This window comes from Nicotiana sylvestris, chromosome 3 (genome assembly GCF_000393655.2).
Source record: "Nicotiana sylvestris chromosome 3, ASM39365v2, whole genome shotgun sequence".
NCBI classification, from domain to species: domain Eukaryota; kingdom Viridiplantae; phylum Streptophyta; class Magnoliopsida; order Solanales; family Solanaceae; genus Nicotiana; species Nicotiana sylvestris.
The window spans coordinates 75,672,835-75,691,720 of record NC_091059.1 but is presented as its reverse complement, the minus strand read 5'-3'; the positions used below and the strand labels follow the sequence as shown (position 1 = coordinate 75,691,720).

At 34.3% G+C, this 18,886-nt stretch overlaps 2 protein-coding genes across 5 annotated transcripts; both read left to right on the top strand.

The window, feature by feature from the left end:
• The first annotated feature begins 4,184 nt into the window (after positions 1 to 4,184).
• Positions 4,185 to 12,225, top strand: LOC104232770 (uncharacterized). 4 transcript variants are annotated; one of them, XM_009786041.2, is made up of 7 exons: positions 4,185 to 4,349; positions 4,431 to 4,523; positions 4,643 to 4,759; positions 8,122 to 8,320; positions 8,822 to 9,159; positions 10,913 to 11,467; positions 11,589 to 12,225. In XM_009786041.2, exons 1-6 carry the CDS (start codon positions 4,323 to 4,325, stop codon positions 10,937 to 10,939), a joined length of 801 nt encoding a protein of 266 aa, XP_009784343.1. In that variant the 5' UTR covers positions 4,185 to 4,322; the 3' UTR covers positions 10,940 to 11,467; positions 11,589 to 12,225. The 4 variants fall into 4 exon arrangements, with proteins under 4 accessions (XP_009784343.1, XP_009784344.1, XP_009784342.1 ...); XM_009786042.2 differs by having other exon boundaries at positions 4,186 to 4,349; positions 10,469 to 11,318; XM_009786040.2 differs by having other exon boundaries at positions 4,187 to 4,349; positions 11,118 to 11,467.
• Positions 12,226 to 15,782: 3,557 nt separating this feature from the next.
• LOC138887543 (uncharacterized) lies at positions 15,783 to 16,628 on the top strand. The gene is made up of 2 exons (XM_070169303.1): positions 15,783 to 16,134; positions 16,306 to 16,628. Exons 1-2 carry the CDS (start codon positions 15,783 to 15,785, stop codon positions 16,626 to 16,628), a joined length of 675 nt encoding a protein of 224 aa, XP_070025404.1.
• The last annotated feature ends 2,258 nt before the right edge of the window (positions 16,629 to 18,886 follow it).

Sequence of the window (18,886 nt, the reverse complement as noted above, 5' to 3'; positions counted from 1 at the left end):
TGAGCACTCTGACCGTCGTAACTCTCTCCCGAGTAATTACAACAATATACTAGATATATTCTCTCGAATTACGTTAGTTAGCCTTAAGTACAGCTCACTTAGATCGCACCCAAGGTTTCGTGATCCCTAATCCCACCTTTAAACCTTTCGTATTGATCCCTTATATACGTTAGGAGTGGTGTTATTCAACAACTACCTAAATATGCACTCTATCCCGAGTAATACATACTAAATAAGCACAGTCGATTAAGGGCCCTTTAATCAACAACAATCATAATATAGTTGAACAAATAGAGAAAATACTATGGCAAATCTATATTAACATAACAAAAAAATCATCCTCCAATAGGTTCCATAAAAATCCTAGATTAGGAGTTTAGCTATGCATAATTGTTTTCACAATCATAACAATAGAATTCATCATCAATGATAAAACAAGAGGAAGAAAGATAAAAACTCTATGCCGAATCTTCCATCTTGCTCTTTGTCGTTCTTGCCTTCAAAATCCTTCCAAAAACCAAGATACCCTCTTTTTGGGCGAGCTGGGCTTCATATAGGTCAAGGAGAGTCGCCTCTGAACTTACAAATTTACCCCTGAAATAAAAATTCTCGGAGAGACGTGCGCGGCCGCGGATTAACCGCGGATGGACCGCGCATATTGCCCCTTGTTCTGCCTAACGAGCGCGGCCAGTGCGCGACCGCGGATCGACCGCGCATCTGGAGGAGATTTCTGCCTTCATTTTTTCTTTCTTCTTTTGCACGCGCTCACCTCCTTTTGGTCTTCATTGCTCCATATTAACTCCAAAACACTCTTTAATGTCCTCATAGTCCGGAATTGCTCCTACAAAGCATAAAGTTCTTAATTAGAGCAATTTGTTATCATTTAACATTCAATTATCAATAAAGTGCAGCTAAGTTAGAGCGTCAATAGTAGCTAAACTACATAATTATCGCCTACTATCATTTAGACAAAGAAGGCAGGGGAATAGTTATATTTAAAACTTTTAATTTAATTTTTTTTATCTCTATTTAATTTCTACACAAACGATTTGGATCTAGAATCAATGTTCAGAAGGATGCCTTTTTTGGTTTGCTTTGTATTTCTTTTCCATATAAAAGAGAAAATGGAGAGACAGAAGGCAACAAAGATAAGTACAATGGAAACTAAAAAATAGGATTAAAACAATTAGTGAGGTCAATAATGCTAAGGAACTAAAACGAGCAGTGGACCTTATGATTAGTAATTTGAGGAGCATGAGAACAGAATTAGTCACTGCCAATTTATAGTTTTTTGGTGAGATGAAGAGCAAATGTAAGATGATGACCGAACTTCTAAATCAAGTAAGTATTGTTTAACTCTCATTTAGTTTTGGAAATACAAAAAGCATCTCGAATTTGTTTTTTTCTTTTTTTTTATTTCTTTTTAGCAAAAGTCTATTGTATTACATATGATAGGAGATAGGAAAGAAGGCAAGAAGGGTAAAAAATTGGACGACACATATTGTTTGAGAGATTCTCACCAGTTATAAATCTTAATCTCCGATTTAGTTTAAAAAATCACAATACAGTTTTTGTTTATTTGTGGTTTCACTATATGAAGTATTAGGCCAAAACGTGATTAGAAGGATTATTTTAATGTCTAAATTGCCCAATTTCGAAAATTTTGCTTGTGAATTAAGGGATGATATCACTTTTTGTCCCTCAGTTATCTTTACATTATGATTTTGGTCCTTGTGATTTCTACTTAACACATTTAACCTTTGAAATGTGTACTTTTTTCCCTTTATGTAGAAAGTATGCAATAAGTAAACTATTTGTAAAAACTATATTACCATCAAATATGGAGGAACCATTACAAGCTTAACATAACATATGAGTAATTAAATGGTGAAATTGTTAATTATTATGATAACTATGTTATCATTTTTACCCTTATACTAATTATGCTTATTCATAAATTTATCTGTAATTACCTATTAAATAATATAATTGTATAAATATTTTTTTACCTTAATACATAAAAGTTAAACTCTTTTAAAATTTACACTTACAATAAAGTGTGTCGACTCCTACATCAAAACTTGCTATTCTTTTTAAATGCATGGTATACTAGAGGTCGAATAAAGAAGCATTATGAAAAAGGAACCTTGATTTTAAGTTTCTGAATATTTCTTATTTACTATAGAGAGAGGCTTGTTCAATTTATTTTGTCAAAATGAACAGGCAAAAAAAGAATTAAATTCGATGCACTCTATTCTTCTAAAAAAATAAAAAATCTTGGGATATATAGAGCAACTAAATAAAGCCATACCATGAAGGATCAAATGATGCAAATTGCAATGTTTCCACTTTCAATGCTTTAATTTTAAATTTCAGGCTCCTAATTATAATTTAAGTATAAATGTTGATTTGAGGTGAACCGATAAAAATTAGACTCGTAAGTCTAAATACAAAAAAGGTTCTACTGTTAAAAAGTTAAAAGGAGAAAGAGAAATAGAAAGAGAAGAAGTAAGGGTTTTTAAAGCCAAAATTTTCTCATTAAACTTTAAAAAGGCATTTATGCACAAAACTAGGCAACTAAAGCGAAGATAAAATAAATACCAGCACAAAACTACCCTATTCGTACAAATCACCCTAGTGACTATAAGGATAAAAAAAAATTGTAATTTAGTGTAAGAAATTTGGATATTAGTTCTTCGAAGCAAAATCGGCATATGTAGAAAGTGCTTACAAAATTATTACTCCTAAAACAACAATTTTTAATGAATACTTCAGAGGAAAATATAGTGAAGTAAAATTGATTGACTCTCCAACTAGTTACAATTACATGATAATATCTTATAATTCAGTCCGTTTGCATTGGCTTAATGCAAGTTTAATTTTATCTTTTTATAATCACTTCAGAACTTAATGACATTTTATTGATATAGTATTAAATTAATTAGCATTTTATTTGAATTATACATTTATTAAATTATAGACAAAGACAAATTTATGACTTCAGATTCATACATCTTAATTTTAATAAAAATAAATGAGACATATTTATGCTAAGTTTTTATCATTTGTTACTATCTTTGCAGTGTTCATGCTTACCTTTGAATATTCATAAATGGTTCTTGTTGTTAATTTAATTAAATACAAGAGATTTTGACACTCACTATGAGTATCGAATTAATTCGGGTTTATTGATGTTGGCCTAACAAGCATATTTAAGAAAAAAGTACTTAGTGCTATTAATATTTAATTACAATAAATATCAAATTCCACGATTATCGAAAATTAAAAATCGATTCTGCCAATAGAGAATGCCACGTGTATATCTGTATATGATCAGAACGTATTAACTCTTTTGATCAGTGGTGAACCTAAAATTTTGTACAAACGGGTTCAATCAAAATTACGGTAATCGATTGTATAAGTGGAGTGGTAAATGAAATGTGTGCAATGCTTTTTTTGTTCATGAAATCACTTCAAAATGAAGTCATTTTTTTTCGAAAGGTAGGGAATTTTTTTTAAAAAAAATAACAAAGAAAATTCCATCCATTAATTTTTTAAATGTTTATCTTTATAAATTAACAAATTATATTTCAGAAAATTCAGCAATTTTAACCAAAAAGTATTTAACCTACTTAAAAATTATACTATAAATTTAACATAGAAAATTGTTACAAACAAAAGGCATGAAAAAAAGAGAGTAATAAACTAAACTAATTTATACAAATTATTAAAGAAAAAGATATTTTACACCGAACTAAAGCTTTGAATATAATACAAATTAACAATTTCATATAAACTAAACTAAAGTAAAAGATTACAAGTAATTCGATAACGTGGTAGAACAAAAATTCACTTTTTCGAAAGGATTAAATTTTTCTGAAGTAAAATGAAGGAGTTTAATAAAAATAGCTTTTATTGGATTTTAAATATGAGAAAAAGAATCATAAAGCGATGTCAGAAAACAAAACAAAATATGTAAAAAGGGCCATAGGTGTGTTTCGAACTTGGGACCTTGGCCATACGTTGAAGTTTGAGCCCGCTTTAGCAGTGCTCTACGACTTCTGTTAGTGCGAAGTGGGTTCAGGTATTACAATATATATCAGGTTCATAATTTTCTGATTGAAATTTAAAGGTAAAAATAATTAATTTTTCCAACGAAGCTTCGTTCAACTGAACCCCTTCGTACAAGGTGAGTCCGCCCCTGCCTCTGATAAAACAACATGCACATATAGTGCGTTTTCCTTTTTTTTTTTTTCTTTTTCTTTTTCCTCCGCACTCTTTCATCTCTTCTTCTTCTGCTGTGTCTTGAGGCATACGCAACAATGGCACCCAGAGGCAGACCCAGAAAGGTTTGATGAATTTTTCAGCTTTTATTCTTTGCTTTATACTGTACTGTTTTCTTAACACTGTTGTTTGGTTTTTATTGGCAGCGATTAGGCCGAATAGACGCAGCAATTGATGCCATGACATCTTTCGGCTTTGATGAATCGCTAGTTCGGGAAACTGTGAATAAACTCCTCAAGGTAACGTTAATAATCTAATATAGCTGGTTAGGTTTCCCCAAAATAACGCCCTGTTTCATTGGCGATTTTTGGGGCTGATTAGGCGAGATTTTTTGTTTATTTATCGTTACTGTTTGTAGGAATACGGCGGAAATGAGGGATGGGCCTTTATTGAGGATTGTGGCTACAAAGAACTCATAGAAGCTATACTTCGCGATCTAGAGAGCAATGATGAAAGCACTACTAATTTACAAGAGGTACAATTGCTCGGAGACTCGAGTCACTTTTGATGAAAATATTATCTTGGGGAAAATGTTTTACTAAGAATTCTTCTGTGTTAATTATTTTCCTGCTTTGGTTGGATATAAAAGTAAATGACAATTGTAAGAGGAGTGGATAGGGTAGGAGGAGTGTGTTTTGATGATAATATTTACTATTTTAGTTTGACCACAATGTCGAGATGTTGATTAAAACAAGTAATATGAAGCAACGATGTCTGTGTTGATTGAAGCAAATACTAAAAATAATTCCATCAAGTAGAATATGTTTTCTGATGAAACATTTTTCACCTTTATCAATTAATAAGTAGCTAAGTTCATATTGTTTGGTTCTGAAAGGAGAAAAGTATGTCTATGCAGTTTTACCTGGATCCATTCCTTCAACATTTCTTATCCAAACTGGAAATGAAAACATTGCATTTACTGGAAATAAAAATTGATTCTCTGTAAACTCCTATTTAAGTAATTTATCCTAACCTATATAAGCATATTGGATAAAATCATCTTACCATATCGAAGTCCTTTATGTAAGCTATACAAGAAGGGTAGGACTTAGGACTAATTCTGTGCAATGTATATTTACAGATAAAATTGAGGGACAACTTGCTGATTGTTATTCCATTTAATTTGTTGGACGTGAAATTATTCTATTAAGGTGTAAATCCAAGTAATAATCCCTTCTTTGAACTGGAAATCAGCTAATAATTTGCAAATGCCAAAAGACTTCTATCTCCACCCTTGTCCTCTGTATGATCCACCAATCAATTCCTAGATGGTCTTCTGCCTTTTTTTCATTTGTTTGTACTACAAAATAAAGAAGAAAAAGGACATTTGTATTTTTTATAGTCAAACTCCAGGATCTTTCTTTCACTTTTGAAACACATCTATAGTTCTACAACTACTAGTTTAAACTGTATGGTATCTTTAACTACACGGGACCATTTGCTATCTTCCTTGTATTGTATTTTTCAGGGAATCTCTGCTCAGGGTACGCTTAGTTGTTATTTCTGTTGCGGAAGCCAAATGTATATAGTGTGAATAAGTCACAACTACTATACCAAAAATTATGACAGCCACCAAATAATAAATAAGACAATAAAACAACAATAAAGGGAACACCAAAATTTACGAGGTTCGGCTAATTTTGCCTACTCCTCGGACACAACCAATATTTTATTCCACTCCAAAAATACAAGTGAAATAATACTAAAGAGAGAAGATACAAATGCCTTAAATAGATGAGGAGGCAAATGAGAGGTGTGTATAAATCCTAAACATTAGGCCTTCTTTTATAGGGAGAAAAATCCCCCCAACTCTTCTCCCAACCGATGTGGGACTTTGGCATTTTGCCAAACTTCAACAAATCTCCACCTTGGCAAAATTCCACATCTTCAATTCTCTCTCAATAACAAATTTTGGTTGTGTCTTCATCTTCAATCTTCAGTGTTCAACAATGTTGATCAAATCCAAACAATGTTGAAACTTGATCGTAGTCACCACTTTTGTCAGCATATCAGCAGGATTCTCTGTAGTATGAATTTTCTTCACCGTGACTCCACCTTCTTCTATGATTTCTCGTACGAAATGATACCGAACATCAATGTGCTTCGTCCTTGCATGATAAACTTGGTTCTTCGCTAATTGAATAGCACTTTGACTATCACAAAAAATTGTGATACCTTTTTGTTCAACACCAAGCTCCTTTAGCAATCCTTGAAGCCAAATTGCCTCCTTCACAGCCTCTGTAATAGCCATGTACTCTGCCTCTGTTGTAGACAAAGCAATTGTTGACTGCAAAGTAGACTTCCAACTAACTGGTGCCTTTGCAAAAGTAAACACATAACCAGTAGTTGATCTTCGTTTGTCCAGATCACCCGCAAAATCTGAATCACAATATCCAACTACAGACTGATTGTCTTCCTGCTCAAAAACTAACCCAACATCTACAGTATTATGAATATACCGTAGAATCCACTTCACAGCTTGCCAATGCTCCTTTCCTGGATTATGCATATATCTGCTAATAACTCCAACAGCTTGTGAAATGTCAGGTCTCGTACAGACCATTGCATACATCAAGCTACCAACAACATTTGCGTATGGTACCTTTGACATATACTCTCGTTCAGCTTCATCCTTTGGCGACATAGTAGTACTCAGCTTAAAATGGGGAGCAAGTGGAGTACTAACTGGCTTAGTCTTGTCATCTATGCCAAAACGTTGTAGTACTCTCTTCAAATATTCTTTCTGAGATAAACAGAGTTTCTTTGAACGTCTATCTCTTATTATCTCCATGCCAAGAATTTTCTTTGCCTCACCCAGATCCTTCATCTTGAACTCCTTCTTCAGTTGAATCTTCAACTTATCAATTTCTTCCGAATTCTTGGAAGCTATCAACATATCATCAACATATAGGAGAAGATATACAAAGGAACCATCTTTAAGCTTGCGCAAATACACACAATGATCGTATTTGCTTCTCTTGTACCCTTGCCGCAACATAAACTCGTCAAATCGCTTGTACCATTGTCTAGAAGATTGTTTCAATCCGTACAACGATTTTTCAAGTTTGCACACCATATTTTCTTTTCCAGCAACTTTGAATCCTTCTGGCTGAGTCATGTAGATTTCCTCCTCCAAGTTTCCATGTAAAAACGCAGTTTTTACATCCATCTGAACTAGTTCCAAATCCAATTGTGCTACCAAAGCCAACATAATTCTAATGGAGGAATGTTTTACAACTGGAGAAAACACTTCATTGTAATCAATTCCCTCCTTTTGAGCATATCCTTTGGCCACCAATCTTGCTTTGTAGCGAACATCTAATTGGTTAGGAAATCCTTCTTTCTTTGCAAATACCCATTTGCACCCAATTGCTTTCTTTCCCTTCGGGAGATTGGCCAATCTCCATGTATGATTCTGATGAAGGGACTGTATTTCATCATTCATGGCAATCCTCCACTTATCTTCTTCTGAACTTTGGACAGCGTCTTTATAAGTAGTAGGAACATCATCAGCTACAATTGAGGTTGCACAAGCAACCGTCTCTATGAGACGAACAAATCCTCCCAACTCTTCTCCCAACCGATGTGGGACTTTGGCATTTTGCCAAACTTCAACAATTTCAAGTTAAGCTTGTATAAATAGGAAATGAGCTACATGCCTTATTTTCTGTATTGCAGTGACTGCCTATTATATGAAATGCAATGATACAACAACAATGATGCTGATGAACAATTTTCACCTCTTCTTCAATACTGATATGACTGTTACTGATATAACTGCCTCTAGCATTATATGCATATGCTAGAATAGCTGAAGACTTTGAATTCTTATAACAGGGTGTCTCCTCACAAGATGAAAGAGCAGTAGAACCTGCTTTACCATGCACCATTAGTCCCTCCAGCACTCTTGGTGATTTCTCATGCAATGAAGCTGGCAATACTGTAGGAGAAACAGCATGTTCTGAGCTTGTCAATGCAGTAGGAGAACCAACACACGAAAAGCTTTGCAGCAACAGAAAAGACATTAGCAATACTGGTAAGGAACTGATTGTCTGTTCAGATTCTGCTTCTTGATCTGTGTAAATTTCTCTGTCTATGGAGTAGTCATTTAGCTGCCAACTAACGGGAATCAGTTTAACAAAGTAGAAAAACATTCAGCGGAGCTAATGTGTGAGTAGCATGCATCAAGATCAGATAAACCAATTTAGTATACTGTATACCAACAGATTAGGGAAGATACAATTATTTTCTAGTGAACTGCAGCATTTTCATTTTTTTGCAATAGTTCACGGGTTCGAGCTGTGGAAGCAGCCACTAATGCTTGCATTAGGTTAGGCTGTCTACATCACACCTCTTGGGTGCGGCCCTTCCCCGGACCCTGCATGAACGCAGGATGTCTTCTGCACCGGGCTGCCCTTTTTCTGTTCACTCATGAAAGTTAAAATTGTGCTTCTTTTTGTTTATGAAACAGTATAAGGTGCCTATGTGACTTTAAGGTCCATATTTCTAACATTTCCCTAACAACCCCGTCTTGCAGAAGTATTTTGTTCCCTGCCAGCTGAAGGAGATGGAAATAGCTGGAAAGATGTAGGGGAGGACCAAATCTCTACCCAGAAGGAGACAGCTGATGCTGTTTGCCCTGATGGTCGAAATTTTGGGAATGAAGTGCAACCCGGGAGCAATGCTCATGTTTTTGCTCTACCTCCAACTCATTCCCCATGCCCAGTTAAATATCTCAAAATTTGTTCTGAGAGTCAAGTGCAATCAAGGAGTTTCTCTTTTGTTTCTAGTCCACTTCCAACTCCTTCCCTATGCCCAGTTAGACGTCTCCCTCCCCCTGCTGATCATCACCCCACAGCTCTTCCTTCCTCAAAGGTACAATTTTGAATTTGCTACGAATTTTACGTGAATTTTGAGTTTGCTATGATTCAGTAGCCTTTTAAACAATGTTCATGAGAAGTCATGATGTAAGCATTATGACTTGAAAGTTCTGTTTCAACCTATATCAACTGATACATTCATACTGTTTGATCATGAAAGGGGTTAAATCTGTCTATTCAATTTTACCTGGAACCATATTTCAGTATAGTTACCTACCCAAGTTACATTACATTGTTTCTTATACAAAGTGGAAAAGAAATCCTTGTCGTCGGCTGTGTATTGTGTCATCTAAGTTTTTTGATGAATAATTGTCCTTATGTCATACTGAGTGACTGAGTCTACTGCCCATTTTTCCTCATTGAAGGTGTTTGGTTGCTTTTGCCTTTCATGTATTATCCCCCGTGTTTACAATAAACTGTGATAGACCATCAAATGGTGTCCTTTGCAGTTGGCATAAATGATTCCTAAAATATGTTAAAAGTTACATAAAGCATCTCATTAAAATCAATATAAGTGGATCTTACTGCTAACATAGGCTGTCCTTTGCATTTGGTGTACAGTATGAGCATCCCCTAGTCATTTACAAATTTCTTTGGAACTCCATACTAGAGTATTTGCTTGCAAATGATTTTCTGTGGCACAAATAAGTGAGACGTAGAAATAGAATGCTTTTAGCAGTTTGGATTCAAATATTCTGCAGGTCTGCACCAATAATGAATATGAATTGGTGATTAAAGTATATCTCATCACAATATTTCCTCAAGTCCAAGACTGATTGAATGTTATGATTTTGCAAAGCATGTAGTTTCCTTATCTGCATTGATTGCAGAGGCTGTTGGCACATGCCAAAAGCAGGAAAGTTTACACTATGTAGGCCTAACATATGAGGTGCAAATCTAGCACTTCATTGTTGAGGTGGTATTTGTCACCTCATACAGATATTTCAGGGCATGCCTTGTGATTGATAAACTTGAAATAGTACTTATTCTTTTCACCAACTTGCTATTTGGTCACATCTGGATGTTTTTCTTAATTGATTAGAGCATTTTAGAGTAATTTTGGACTAAGACAGACTTAAATGGAGCAACATCACAGTGAGGATTCATATAGCCGACCCAAACTTGCCTGGGATTGATGCATAGTTTGTTGTTGTTGTTGTTGATTAAAGCATGCTAAATGATGCAGTCACCTCTTTCTTCTCTTATTGTGTTTATCTTCTTTCTGGTTTTGCTTCAAGTGCTTTCTCTTAGTTGAATTTATCCAGCTCATCACACTTGCCTTCCTTGGTGACTTGGTCTCTCAGAACTAAAGGAAGCATTCTTCATCCCAGCTTCCTCCAAAATCATTACCTGGTTTTGAGATTGTCAGCTGTTAACAATAAGAGCTACTTCTGGATCAAGCCCAATAAGCAATTAAGTTTTCTTTTCTCTGTAAATGACGACCTTGAAAGACTTGTATTCCCACCCTTGTCCTCTGTATTCATTATATGATCCATAAGTCAATTCATAGATTGCCTTCTGCCTTTTATGATTTGTTAGTACTACAAGATATAGAAGAAGTAAGAAGCATATTTTTCCTTTTCTGTTTTTTTTTTTAAAGTCAAACTCCAAGATCTATATTTCGCTTTTGAACACATCTATTGTTATGCAACTGCTAGCCTAAATTATATGGTATCTTTAACTACAAAGGGCTGAGCCACATTTGCTTATCTTTCTTGGATCGTACTTTCTGGGAAATCTTTGTTCAGGCTACATGTCTGGTTAAGCTTGTATAAATAGGCGCTACATGTCTCATTTTCTGCATTCCCTTGAGTGCCAACTATATGAAAAACTCAATGATGCTGATGAAAATTTGTCACCTCTGCAACGATATTGATACGACTGTCAATGATAATTGCACCTGGAGTTGTATCTGCATATTCTGGAATAGCTGAAGACCTTGAATTAAAGCAGGGTTTCTCCTCACAAGATGAAAGAGCAGTAGAAGACACTGCTTCAGAAAGCACCATTGGCCCCTCGAGCACTCATCTTGATTCCACATGCAACAAAGCTGGCAATACTTAGGAGAAACAGCAAGCACTGTGCTTGTCAATGCAGTAGGAAAATCAACATACGAAGAGCTTTGCAGCAACAAACAAGACATTGGCAGTAGTGGTAAGGAGCTTAGTGCCTGTTCTAGTTCTGCTTCTGGAATTGTGTCTATGACTATGGAGTAGCTATTTAGCTGCCAAGCAACGGAAACTAGTTTAACAAAACATTCGGTCCAACTAATGCATCATAACATTAACATGCATCCTAGTCAGGTAAACGAATTCAGTACCATTACTGCATTCTTTTCTAGTGTAACTTGGATTGTAAGAATCCTGCTTCTTGATATGATTTTGAGGTCCATGTTGGAGTAGTAACAAAAACCCCGTTTTGCAGAAGTATTAAGTGTCCTGCCAGCTGAAGGAGATGGAAATAGGTGGAAGGACATAGGGGAGGACAAGACCTCTACCCAGATGGTTGATGGTGGAAGTGAAGTGCAAGCAGGGAGTGACTATCATGTTACCACTCCACCTCCAACTTCTTCCGCGTGCTCACTACTTACTAATCTCCCTCCCCCTGCAACTCTTCCTTCCTCAAAGCGAGTTTGCCTTGAGCCACCAAGAAGGCGCGTTCCTTGTTATGGCTGGATTGAAAGCGATGATGAAGAAGATGCCGATGACTTCATACAATTACCACCAATGAGACCAACAATAAATGCATAGAGATAGTACGACACAAATTGTTGACTTGAAAGTTGAAACCAACGGATCCCCTTTGAGATTGGTTTTGCAATTTAACGCTGTAGCACAATTTGGTTTTATTTTATTTTTCTTTTTGAGTTGTTTTATTTTACTTTTTATGACTATTTGACTTTGGTTACAGGAAAACAAAACGGTTTGTTTCCAGAAACGAGTTTTATTAAGTATTTGATTGTTCTGTTTTACTTTCAATAGCGTATTTGGACAAAAAAATGCAAAGCAGTTACAGAAAAACAAAATATTTTGCTTCCTGAAACAAATAACTTTCTTTTCTTCTTCTTTTTCTGTCCCCTCGGCCCTCTATGCTAGTTCTCTTTTTATCCTGTTATGTTATGGTTACTATTTGTTTTTATTATTATCTTGCTGTATTGATTGCTTTTTCTTTCCTTGAGCTGGGGTCTATCACAATCAGCCTCTCTATCCTCAGGGTAGGGGTAAGGTCTGCATACACACTACCCTCTCCAGACCCTACTCGTGAGATTATATTGAGTTTGTTGTTGTTGTTTTAAATATTCAAAAATAGAATTTAGTAGAAAAAAGGTTATTTGGTCTATCCTTAGAATTATTAGTTATCATAATATGAAAGCGTTTAGATTTTCTTAAAGAGTTTTGTAATTTCTTTTGAATTTTTATAACACTAATGGTCTTCGAAGCTATTTTCTAGAATAAATTATAAACACGGTTACACGCAAGTGCTTTCAAACATAGAATTAGGAGAGTGTTTTTAAAACTAAGTCGTGAGTGAAGCAGTCTTCTAAAACAAAATACAAACACCTAGATTAACATGCAGTTTCATATAAGGCCTTCATAATACGGGAAGTAATGTACATTATTCATATATAAATCCTTTTAAACCAATTAAAAGAAGGAATTACTCAAAAAAGAGTAGTGCCAGATCATGGGATACTTTTCAATTTTGATCTTTATTATCACTTTAATTATATTGGTAAAAATTAGAGAAAATTTCATTTATCCCTTTAACCTTTTGAGTTAGAAAACAAAATAGATCCTACACCTCTTCAATGAATAGACAAATCCCCTTAACAATAACGTCAACAGCCAAAATGAGAGTAATTGTTGGAACTTTTAAAATGTCAAAAATGATTCTCAAATTGAAATATAAATTATTTTGTATTTGGATAAATTAGAATAAGAAAATCTTGAAACAATTAGTTCATTTGTAGTGGTAATAATTTAGGGACTTTTATACAAATATGTAACTGCTTAGTATAAAATAAGCTCCAGCATTTAAAAAGTATTTTTCAGCACTTAATGCTTAAAAGCTACTTAAATTCAACCAATCCAATTTTTTTTAAGTTTCTGACAATGCTTTTTGGGGGATCTTAGTTAAACACCTTAAAATATGATTTATCCCCCCCCCCCCCCCCAAAAAAAACAATATGATTTTGATTACGAAAAATTAGTTACAATCACAAAAAAAAAAATTATAATTTTATTAATCAATTGTGAATAAAATTCTATTCATTCTCTTGATCTTCTCTCTAAATTGTTCTCCATGATTCGAGGGTTCAATCAATGTATTTCTCGAACATCGGATGATGTGAAGCTCCGCACAATGTATTTGATCTCCATGAAAGTCAGACAATATTTCGTATCGATCACGTGGAAGAACTTCTCTTGATCACTCTTTCTTGTTTCTTCAATCGAGGGCCAAAATGGCATATCTCTAGCAAAGAATTTGTGTGGATCTTGAAGTATTTGATTGTTAAAAAACATTGTCAAGAAGCATATTCCAACTGCATTTCGAGTTGATCATGAGGAAAAACGTCTCTTGATCACTTCGGTTTTGAAAAAGATATTATTTTTAGTCACGATCTATTTCTAATATTCCAAGTTTATGGAATTTATGTAACCATTTTTATAGGTGTGAGTTAAGATTTGGGACCGGGTAACTTCTAAGCAACCTTAATGGGCTCTTGGATTAAACAACATAAATGAACTTGTCTTGTTGGTGCCCAACTTAATGATCTCGCCCAAATGTAGGGAGTCTTCATCTAGTAAACTTTTTTATGTCTACAACAATATTCATATTTGTGATTTAATTATAATTTATAGACATTTTTTCTCACTGTCGACTAAACTTACAAAAAAAAAAAAACAACTATAAACCCACTAATTTCTTTGGGACCGTCGCGAAGTGCAGATAAAATCATACGGTTAAATGATAATCCATCCGTCTCATATTAACAGTTGTTGTTATAAAAAATAGTTATCTCAAATTATTTGTTAGTATTTTAGAAGTTCAAGACAAAACTGATATATTTTTCCCTTTTACCTTTAGTAATAATTGTTCTTGAAGATGGAGATAACACATAAATAGAATAAATATTCAATGAAGAGAGATTAAATCTTATGATATAAATAAGGGTAAAATAGTCCAATCCCTTTCCTAATTAATATTTCTTAAGGGACGTGTAAAATAGAAACACGGCACATAATATGAGACGGATGAGATATTTAATGAAATGGGCAAAGTCGAGAGCAAAAAATAAAAAGCCTAGAAGTACGAAATATCTGCGACACTTAGAAGACAGGCATCGAATGCCATGCTGAGATTATACTTTGGAGTTTGCATATTAGCTGCTTACGATGGTTAATTCCATTGATAAATTAATCCTCCCAAAAATACAGGACAATCTAGATTGCACAACTAAAAGATTTTGGGGAAAGAACATTAAAAAAATGTTTTTGTGTTGAACTACTACTGCTTTCGGTTTTTAGTTACATATATGAAATCTAGATATAGATTATCGTGTTAATTGGATTCCACCCCAACAAGTTGTTTCCTACTCTTGTTATTTGCTTGATTTTTTTTTTCCTTCTTTTTCTCTAGGAAAAAACCCACCTTTATGCGAGAATTTAAATGTGAATTTAGGCATTGATTTCTTAAAATAAAATGGATATTAAGAAACTACGTAACAAGTTACTTATTGTTGGGGGTTTAAGCTTGGTTTAGCTTAAAAGAAGGTGAATGAGAAATAGCGGAAAAAATAAAATTTTGATTTTCCCTCTCTCATTTACGTAATAGCCGCTTATTTGAACGGTCATCTTGAAGAGTTGCACCTCTTTATTTAAACCCAACCTGTTGGCTATAAATAGCAGGCCCAACACTAAGTGTGATTTGCTACCTATCATTGTGTTCGCTGAAACACTGAGGTTTGAACTACCGCTACACCAACGTGTAATCCGTTCTATCCCGGGAGGAAATAATCCATAACCTCGGGTACTAGGAAGGGATTAAGTTCCTTAAGGAAACACTGTGAATTCAGTAAGCTCGGATTAATTTCTGTTTCTTCTACATTTCTGTTTATACGTTATTTTTCTTCTCCAGAATTATTTTACAAATACAGTATACTAACAAGCTTAAGGAACTTAATTTTATATTCTGTATTTGTGTTATACATACTGTTCTGGAGATTAAAGTCTGTGTGATTTTCTACTCCCGTTTTGGAGATTAAAGCTTTCGTGGTTTTCTACTCCAATTGCTTACTTTAATGTATATTCTGTTTTGGTTTACTATCTGTTATTTGGAGATTAAAATCCTAGCGATTTTTTACTCCATTGGTGATTAAAATCTACGTGATTTTCTGCTCCAGTTTTATTCGGTTTGAAGATATAAAAACTTTATCGTATATTAAACATTTATTTGTGTTATTCTTTTACAGAAATAACGACTGAGAACGGAAACCAACCTATTCCTATGGTGACTACCAATGCATCGACAAGCCGAACAACACCGGCATTGACACCGACACCGTCAAAAAGGCAAAAAAAAAATTCCGGGATTAATTTTAAGCGGTGCCAACAGAAGATGTTCTTCTACTTGACGACTTTAAGTTTCATTGAGGAAGATGTTTCTGTTCTGCCTGACAAAACTCTACACAATGGACACTTTCTCGTGACTGAGGCGTGGAAGCATTCTGATTTTTTGTGCAAGAATTATATTCTTTGCGGACTGGAGGACGATCTGTATAACGTCTATAGTAATATGAAGGCGTCAAAAAAACTATGGATTGCGCTTGAAGAGAAATACAAAACTGAGGATGCCGGGTTAAAGAAATTTGTTACCGTAAAATTTTTGGCCTACAAAATATTAGATAGCAAGTATGTTAATACCCAAGTCCAAGAATTGCAAGTGATTATTCACGATCTCCTTGCTGAAGGTATAAGTCTAATTAATACTTATGTTGAAAATATTAATTATATTATTATTACTAATAGAATTTTCATTGAATGTCTTGTTATCAATGAAGCATTCCAAGTTGCAGCGATGATTGCGAAGTTATCTCATTTGTGGAAGGACTTCAAAAATTACTTGAAACGCAAATGTTAAGGATCAAAGAGGAAAACAAAGCTGCTGAAAAAGAAAGGTTGTGGATACTCAATAATAATGGGAGCAAACATTGTTGAGGATGCTCCAGAAAATAATAAAAAGAGGAACAAGCCTTCTGGACCAAAAAGCAACCCAAGCAAGAAGCGGTTCAAAGGAAATTGCTACAACCGTGGGAAAGTTGGACACAAATCTGCAGATTGTCGTGCTCCAAGGAAAGACGAGAAGAAGGATCAAGCAAACATGGTTGAAAAACACGAGGATATTGATGACTTGTGTGCTATTTTTTCTGAATGCAACCTAGTGAAAAATCCTAAGGAATGGTAGATTTATTCTGGAGTCACTCGCCATGTTAGTGCTGTTAGAGAAGCGTTTGCTACATATTCTCCCGTTGGACTCGAAGAGATGCTTTCTATGGGAAATTCTACAACGGCCAAGATTGAAGGATGTGACAAGATATTTCTGAAAATGACTTCTGGCAAAGTGATGACTCCGAACAACGTCCTTCATGTTCCTGAAATTAGGAAAAACTTAGTCTCTAATGCACTTCTGGTCAAGAACGGGTTTAAGTGCATTTTTTATCTGATAAGATTGTAATAAGTAAGAACAAAATGTTTGTAGGAAAAGGTTGCCTTACTGAGGGCATTTTCAAACAGAATGTAATGGTCATTGAGAATAATAAAATTTCAGCTTCTTCTTACTTACTTGAGTCAAATGATTTATGGCATATATGTTTGGGACATATCAATTACAAAACCTTGCGAAAAATGGTCAATTTGGAATATTTGCCTAAATTTGAATGACAAATCAAAATGTCAAATATGTGTGTGGAATCTAAGTATGTTAAACATCCTTATAAGTCAATTGAAAGGGATTCAAATCTTTTTGACTTAATTCACATAGATATTTGAAACATGAAGTCAATACCATCTCGCGGTGGAAAGAAGTATTTCATTACTTTTATTGATGATAATACTCGATATTGCTATATTTATTTACTTAATAGTAAAGATAAAGCAATAGATGCATTCAAGAAATACAAAAATGAAGTTGAAACGCAACTTAACAAGAAAATAAAAATAATAAGAGGTGATAGGGATAGTGAATACGAATCTTCTTTTCAAGAAATATGTTTGGAATATAAAATTATTCATCAAACAACGGCTCCTTACACGCCCCAATCCAATGGGATTGTGGAAAGAAAGAATCGATCATTAAAGGAGATGATGAATTCTTTGTTGATAAGTTCTGGTTTGCCATAAAACTTATGGGGGAAGCCATTCTTACGGCTAACCAGATACTAAATCAAGTACTATATAGTAAAGCGCAATCCATTTCATATGAAAAATAAAAAAGAAGGAAGCCCAACTTGAATTAATTTAAAGTGTGGGGATGTTTGGCAAAAGTGCAAGTTCCCACACCCAAAAGGGTAAAGATAGGACCAAAAATCATTGATTGTGTTTTCATATAATATGCGACCAATAGTAAAGCATATCGATTTCTGGTTCATAAATTAGAAAATCCCGACATTCATAATAATATGGTTATAGAATCAGATAATGCTGAGTTCTTCCAAAATATATATCTATATAAAAAGGAATGTGAGTCGATTGGTGAAGGATCTAAACGACCTCAGAAAAAAACAAAAAGAAAGTACATCTAATTAGAAGGATCCAAGACGTTGTAAACGTTAAAGAATACCTACTTCATTTGGACCAGATTTTGTAACTTTCTTATTTTAAAATGAGCCTCGAACATTTAAAGAAGCTATGTCATCTTTGGAATCATTATTTTGGGAAGAGACAGTCAATAGTGAAATACAATCCATATTGAACAACCATACATAAGAATTAGTTGATCTTACTCATGGAACTAAACCGTTGGGTTCTAAATGGACTTTTAAGAGGAAGATGAAAGATGATGGCACTATTGATAAATATAAGGCAACACTTATGATTAAAGGGTATAGACAACGAGAAGGTCTTTACTATTTTGATACATACTCTCCAATCACAAGAATTACGTCCATACGAACGTTAGTAGCATTAGTTGCGGTTTATGATCTTGAAATTTATCAAATGGACGTTAAGACGACCTTCTTAAATGGAGATTTGGAGGAAGAAACTACATAGAACAACCTGAAGGATTTGTGATTCCAGGTAAAGAAAAGAAGGTATGTATACTTGTTAAGTTCCTTTACGGACTTAAACAAGCACCCAAACAATGACATGCGTTTGACCAAACAATATTGTCAAATGGTTTTAAGATAAATAAATGTGATAAATGTGTGTACATTAAAAATATTTCATATCACATAGTCATTGTTTGCTTATATGTGGATGATATATTGATAATGAATAATGACATTGCCAACATAAATACAACTAAGTGTATTCTAACTAGCAAGTTTGATATGAAAGACTTGGGAGTTGCCAATTTAATTCTGGGTATTAAGATCCATAAGACTCCTCAAGGTCTGGCATTGTCACAATCTCATTACATTAAATCAGTACTTGGAAAATTCAAGCACTTAGATTTTAAAGTGCAAAGACTCCAATTGACGTGAGTCTTGCACTAGCAAAGAA